This window comes from Astatotilapia calliptera, chromosome 12 (genome assembly GCF_900246225.1).
Source record: "Astatotilapia calliptera chromosome 12, fAstCal1.2, whole genome shotgun sequence".
NCBI lineage: Eukaryota > Metazoa > Chordata > Actinopteri > Cichliformes > Cichlidae > Astatotilapia > Astatotilapia calliptera.
The window spans coordinates 8,358,784-8,365,983 of record NC_039313.1 but is presented as its reverse complement, the minus strand read 5'-3'; the positions used below and the strand labels follow the sequence as shown (position 1 = coordinate 8,365,983).

Genomic DNA, 7,200 nt, shown 5'->3' with positions numbered 1-7,200 from the left:
AACATGGATAGCTGAGATGGTATGGCATCAAAAACAATACAGAACTCCTTTGGGTATACACCCAAAGGAGTTCTGTATTGTTTTTGAGTAATTATATAATAATCCTGCATTACTGAATACTTGACTTACAAGAAGAATCCCTTTATTAAACTCGTTTTCAAAGAATAGTGACTTATTCTTGTATAGAATGTTACAGTTGTTCCAAATATAATATCTTTGTGGAGAAAAGTTATGTTTATAGATCAAAGACCATGCCAAAAGAGCCTGTTGATGAAGGTTTGAGAGTTTAATTGGGATTTTCTGAATACTGTTAGTTGCAAAGGATAATAAAGTCCAAGCCACCCGAACATGAAAAGATACTGACGAGAGATGAAAGATGACTGCTTCTTCTTTCGGAGAGCTATACGGCTTGTCTTCTTTGTGAAATAACACAATTCTGCTGAAAACATTTGCATTTTTTTATTTAGTCAAAAAGCTGCCGTCTTAAAGTACATCAAAGTCAAAGTCAGTCCTAAGTATGAGGGTAAAATGTAAAACGCTTACAAATGACGAGTGGGTGGAACCCCCAAAATTCAAACTCAACGAAACCTGCTGAAATTTAGCTTGAAGTACAAGTGTTCAGCTATCATGCTACAGCCAGAGCTAGAGTACAAAAACATATTTTTACAATGCTTACCAAAGATATCTGACATATTTGATGACAGAAATCTTTATGTATGTGGTAATCTGATGACAGAAACCAATGCAGCAGCTCAGCAGCTGTATTTACAGGAGTCTCTCCACCTCAAATTATGGACTAAAAGCATCTCATACTCCCAGTCATCAGATCTCAAGTGTTCAGTGAGAAGCTCCATAAGAATCATCCTTGTTGGAAAAAAAAAAATCACGTGACCTCATTTTCATCCTATCAGATGTGAATAAAGCTTGTGTAGAGATTCAAGGAACAGTCTGACAGTAAATACAGCAGGGACAGCAGTGCAGAGACTCGTGGATGAAGAGATCACACTCCACACAGAACACACTGTGACACGATGGACAGCTGAACATCTGGAATGTCACAGGTATGCAGACAGAGCAAATAAATAAAAGGCAGATAAAGACATTATACAGTTTTTACAAGAAAAAATCTAAATGAATCCAGCAGGGCACAAAGTGTCACAGCAATTGAAGGCGGGCCCCTGATTTCACCAAAACTTAAGCTCTGCCAGCCAGCACATGTGGGTGGAAATGTGTGCTGCTTAAATCTGTAAATAATCAAGTAGTCTGCTGACTTATCCTATCTGCATTCATTCTCAGATGGGTATAAATTTATATTTACATATACTTTAAATAATTATTTAATCTTTAAAAAAAAAACTAAATAATATACATATAATAACAACAATAATATTGATACAAAAGGGGCAGCATGGAGACACTTATATAATTATTATTATGAACTGAAGATGATGGCACAAGTCACAGTTTTGACAATTTCACAATGAGGTACATTAAAATTGTTCAAATTTTCAAAGATGCAGTTTTGTGCAGGTTGGTGAAACTATCCATCTTCACTCCTGAGAAAGTCTGTCTCTCGCCTTATTAGCAAATACCTTTTGTGAAACAATTTGCCTCTGTTTAAACATCTTGTGTTTTTCTGAATGAAATGTGTTTGTGATTGTTGCAATGTTTTTTTTTCTTTTTTTAAATCTGACAGCATCCCAGCTTTGTGGAATTGGGCTTATATCCTCCTGAGAACCGAGGAAAAAAGGAATCTTCCTGTTGAACTTGTTGTGTGATTTCCTTGCTCTTTGGAGTGAAAAGATTCCACCCAAACACATGAGATATCTATGGAAAGCCCAGCATATCCTCTATTTAGCACATCAGGACTTAGTAGGGTAGCTCAAATAAGTCAAAAGATATAGACTAAAAACACTCTACATGTCCTCCTGGTTCTTAGGAGGACATGTAGAGTGGTCATGGTTTGGGATGCAGACAAATTTCAGCAAGAGTGAGATGATGGCTATCCACTGTATAAGGAAAAAGCAAAAATCTTGCAGATTCTGCATATTCATATGCAGATGCCTGCTGTATGAGATTGTAGGTGTGTTAATATATAAAACTGGTGAACCTCATGGCAAATTTAAAAGAACGGGTAACTATACTGGCTTGTCACAGACCACATTTCCCCCAGTCTTCGACAGAGATGCTGATCTTTAGAGCAAGCCAAACAGAAGCTGGATGTTATGTTTCTGAAACATTTTGTGAATTAAAGCCAATATTAAAGTGTGTCTTGTTATTCGCATACCCGTGAGCAGAAATCACTTGTAAACCTCGACAAATGACTCAATTTACACAGCAAAGACTGAGGGCAGTTGACTGTGACAGGCAAACTGGCTTTTATGAGTAAAACTGGAAGTTCATTTCACAACAAGAATAACACTGTGCTGTGCTGCACAGATATTCAGCCACTTACACTTTTATCCTTCAGCTCTGCTTGACATGCCTGACAGAACCTGAAACCAAACCACAACAGTATAAGACATGCAGTGAAACACCATCTGCATCTCAATGTGAGAGTAGATCACAGCTACCTGTCTCCTTGGAGGTTCTCCACTGGACTCTCTACAAAAGCTTGGAGGGGGAAGAGGTGGTGAAAGGATCTGGCGAGATGGGGGGCCGACACCAGAGTCAAACCTTGGAGATAAAACAGCACATAGGCCAGTCAACACACAACAACAAAAATAAAAAATTTTTTCCCATCTAATCCTTTAACTGAACAGTACATACCACACACTTTACACTCCACGGGAAGCTCAGTGTAAGTGGCGTGGCACTGTGGACACAAATATCCTCCCAGAGACAGACCTGGACCACTGCTGCTGTCCAGATGACTGGACAAACACAAAGACGAGCGTCAAAACAAATATTCATTTTAACCTGCAGTCTTAGCCATGCGGTTAATCGCACTGCTTTCTACTCACGACATGCTGAACGACGGCTTGGCATCCTGGTCAGTCACAGAGGCAATGGTATGCTGAGGAAAACCTGAGCAAACACAAGGTTCACATCAAGTGGATTCAGTGAGAATGACTTACTTTTTTTCTCCAAATCTTGGTTCTGTTTCAAAGGAATCATTTCAAAACGTCACCACAAGAAATAGCTATCAGAAACTCTGAAGGATTTCAACACTAATCTAACCATGAACAGCAACTTTCACAAGAGCTTAGAAGAAGCATTATACAGACACACAAAGCCACAAAAGCATACAAACACAATTCTAAAGACCTAAAGGTTCATCAGCACATAATAAGATCAACAGTTTACAGATGACACAGAAATAACCACTGCTTTATTTTGAAGGAAAACATCTCCAAAGTCTAGCAGCTGAAAGTGAGTCAGATTTGCTGATGCAGTGAGGGAATAAAACAAAGCAGAACACTACTTAAGAATCACCAGAGCAGCAGCAAGCACTGAAGCTTAACAGAACAAAGCTTCTGTGTTTAGACCTGCTGACAGCATGTACCCACACTGTACCCTGGACAGTTGGACAAGTGCATTACTTTTACTGGTGGCCTCAATATTGGATGCAACGTACACAAAGAGCTTAAGTATATGAGAAGGTGAACGTGACACTTCCAGTGATTACTTGGGGTTCACCAGTGTCACTGGTTTAGTTCCATTGTTTTTATTAATAACTTTGATCCACAAGGAAATCCTACTAATTCCAAAGGCTTTTGCTGCAGCTGTAGGTAAGTGACGGGAGAGGAGCTGACTGAATACCAAGAGATGGAGACAGCGTCAGCATACTCACCCATGCGGATTAAAGAGCATTCAGAGGAGGAGCTGGCAGGAGGTGGTTTGATGTGAAGCATCAGCAGCTCTTTGAAGTGGCTCTCATCCAGGATCACGTGGTACGAGCCACCTGTCTCTCTCGTCAGCACTGTACATACCCGGACCTCTGCTGACAGACCGATGACAGACACCCGCACCTTCAGAGACTTCAGGGTCTGACGGAGGAGATGGAGCACAGAGCTGTCTCTGGACCTGAGCTAACTTGTCTATAAGATAATCAATGGACTGATGACTCTCAGCACAAAAAACAGAGTGGCTTCACCTTGATCAGCTCATAGATGTTGGCTGGGTCACATGTAGTGAGACTACTGAGGATGATCAGGATCTCCCGGCTCGTGTGTCCAGGCATGTGCCTTCACACAGAGGCAGACAGCAGCTCAATGACGTCTCACTACAGAAGCTAATCAAAAACAATGACTCTGCTAAACCTACTTGAGGGTTTGTATGGCCAGGTTGAGGGAATTGTAGAGGGACGGCTCTCCTACGCAAACAGTGTCCACAGCTTTTTTCAGAGCAGTGATGTGCTTCTTTGGATTTCCTGGTGATGCCGTGAAACAACACACACACAGTACATTTGCATTACAGAACAGATGACGTGAGGTTTAAAAAAAAACAAAAAAAACAAAAAAAACAAAAAAACTAACACTGGCACTGGCACACTGATGCTAATTTAAAAAAAAGAAAAAAAGAAAAAGGTTTAGTGGCAAATCAAAAAACATTGGTTCAAAGAGACCAAATCACAGATACCTGCCAGATCAGTCAGCTTCTCAGCCCTTTTGTTCTTTGTGGTGATAATACCAACCTACAAAACAAAACACAGCACAACTCACTTACTAGCAGTCACTCAGTCTCTGGAAGTTTGCTGAACATCCGCACACAGCCGAGTGTAACCCAGCAGCAACCTGGGGCCAATGCTGAAACTCTGGCACCTCCAGTGGACCCGTAAGACTGGCTTCGAAAGCATGTCAGGACACTCATATGTTAAACCCGACATATACAGATTAGAAAGCATGTTTACAACTCGGTCAACCTTCACGGACAGGACGTCTCTCCATTAGAACTGCATGTTGGGCCATTTCCACCAGGGTCTGTCACCCTCACTAATCTAAGACACCCAACTGTCTTTGTGCATTTTTATAAAATTATCAGGTGTTGCTTTGTGGTAGCATGAAGTCTGTGCTCCAGGTTGGCAAATCAAACTTTTTTTTGTCTGTCACAATCAGCAGGCGTATAAGCTGAGCAGCCCAGCCTTAGAGGGAGCATGAGGAATTCAGTAGTTTAGGAGGAGCTAAGAGTCAAAAGGAAACTAACTGGATTGGGCATCTGACTAAAAGTATGAAACCAGTGTGTGTTTGTATACAGTGACAAGGGGCAGAATATGACTTATGGCATACCTGGCTGATGGGATTTTGGTCAAAATATTCATCAACAAATACTTCCATGAGCTGAGGAGGAAAGAAGAGATGAGATGAGATGGTTAGCAGACAATCACACTGTGTGCTGGTGTCCAGGGAGACAGCTCTGCTTTACCTTGAGAGTAGAGGTGAGGCGGTTTGGTTTTAAGTCCTGGTCTTCCATACTACGCGAACAGTCAATCACCACATACACGTGACGCATCTGAAGTACAAAACAACCTTTAACATCTTAACTTTCTTTTTCAATTTTTTCAAAAAAATAGATGTTATGCACAATATTAACCAGCGGGTATGTTGGGCTACAAATATAGAATGTGCAGCAGATCCTATATTGACATGAGAGCTCAGAGGCCTTGGCTTTGTGCTACGACAGGAAACTTCTCATTCATTTCAGGTTTATTTATAGAGCACCAAATCACATAAACAGTCACTTCAAGGTTTTAAACTGAAAAGTAAAGATCCAGCAGCATTCTGCAAACACATGATATTATACAGATATACACACAACTACTCACATATTTAGAATAATTAGTTAACTGTGTGTAAATTTTCTATGCTTTATTTCAGAGTGCTGAAACAGCACTCCACTTCAATAACAAACCACAAAAAGTGTTACGCATGTGGGAAACACAAGGCTCTGCACAACTCACCATTCCAAGCCTCACTTGCCCATGGCTCTCTATCACCCTGTGCAGCAAAGAAAGCATGAGATGAGGAGCAGGAGAAGACACAAGCATTTTCATCATGGGATGGATAGACAGACAGACAGACACAAACACGCACACCTTTTCCGTTTGGACTGATACAGAATCTCTTCCACTGTGGCTTTGAGTGAGCCTGACTCGTCCTCCTTCAGCACCTCCCTGAGGATGAAACATATTCCACAATAATCCAGGGAATGACGACACACAGCTCAAGCTGCAGATGCACATGGCTGAGCAGTCTCACCATGTCCTCTCATAGCCCCCTTCCCAGCGCTTGGCTCTCTCTGGTTCTTCATCCATTGTGTTTGGCGGCCAGAAATTCAACAGACGCTCCCAGCCAAATCACTGCCAAACCAAGTACACACATTCGGTACTACAGACTCACAATAACTCATGACACGCTGCATTAAGGATAGGACGTATGGCCACATTTCGGTTATTGCTCATTCTGCATTTAACCCATGTGCCTTGCTTAGAAGCACAGTGGCAGTTATCGATTACTGTAGATTACCTCGGTGACTAGCTACCTTCTAGGAAGTTGGCGGTAAATAAAAACATGTTAATAAAAACCCCATTATCAGACCAAACAGCACCTTTACGTACGGGTCGTTATCAGCGCCACAGACCTGCCTGTAAGTAGAGTCAAGCTAACAGATGTTGTAAGTGCAGTCCGCTGAGCCACAGCTCATAGCCCTCCATGTTCTTCCAGGACAGCGTGAGGCTGACACTGGGTTCGCTGACCTTACAGTGAGAGAAGCGACAGATGAAGTCGGGTTTTGAAATGAACTTACACTTTCCACCACCAACGAATTACTCCAGCTCGTCGACTCTATTCCGCCTGCTAGCTAGCTAGCTAAAAGTCCTGATAAATCAGTGATTTTCATGCAGTTCAAACAACAAGCATGATGCGGGACTCACATCATGCAGTTACACAGGACTATGATTTTAAACACATTATAACTTACTATACTAACTAAACAATAAATATAAACACTCACCAACTCTGACTATACTGTAACGCAAGCTGTGCAACAAGACTTTTCCTCCGGATGGAAACGGGCAAAGAAGAGAAAGGATCCGGTGACATACTATTTATTATTATCGTAGCATGATGGCCGCGGCATTATAATGAAAGTTTACACAGTGTCATATACAAACAAATAGCTTTGTGATTTTACATCATACTGCACATATCAGGGAGAGTGCAAAAATCAGTGGGAAAACTAAAAAAATGACAATGCTTAATG

General features: G+C 41.3%; 1 protein-coding gene across 4 annotated transcripts; it reads right to left on the bottom strand.

The window, feature by feature from the left end:
- Window positions 1–439: 439 nt before the first annotated feature.
- On the bottom strand, window positions 440–7,030 carry gtf2h2 (general transcription factor IIH, polypeptide 2). 4 transcript variants are annotated; one of them, XM_026187144.1, is made up of 16 exons: window positions 6,952–7,024; window positions 6,745–6,815; window positions 6,198–6,298; window positions 6,035–6,112; window positions 5,900–5,936; window positions 5,365–5,451; window positions 5,229–5,279; window positions 4,582–4,636; window positions 4,267–4,372; window positions 4,097–4,187; window positions 3,794–3,989; window positions 2,964–3,027; window positions 2,770–2,873; window positions 2,574–2,676; window positions 2,456–2,495; window positions 440–1,047 (listed from the first exon to the last, which is right to left on the bottom strand). In XM_026187144.1, exons 3-16 carry the CDS (start codon window positions 6,251–6,253, stop codon window positions 937–939), a joined length of 1,179 nt encoding a protein of 392 aa, XP_026042929.1. In that variant the 5' UTR covers window positions 6,254–6,298; window positions 6,745–6,815; window positions 6,952–7,024; the 3' UTR covers window positions 440–936. The 4 variants fall into 4 exon arrangements, with proteins under 4 accessions (XP_026042929.1, XP_026042930.1, XP_026042927.1 ...); XM_026187145.1 differs by lacking the exon at window positions 6,745–6,815 and adding an exon at window positions 6,580–6,694; XM_026187142.1 differs by lacking the exon at window positions 6,745–6,815 and having other exon boundaries at window positions 6,952–7,030.
- Between the last annotated feature and the right edge of the window lie 170 nt (window positions 7,031–7,200).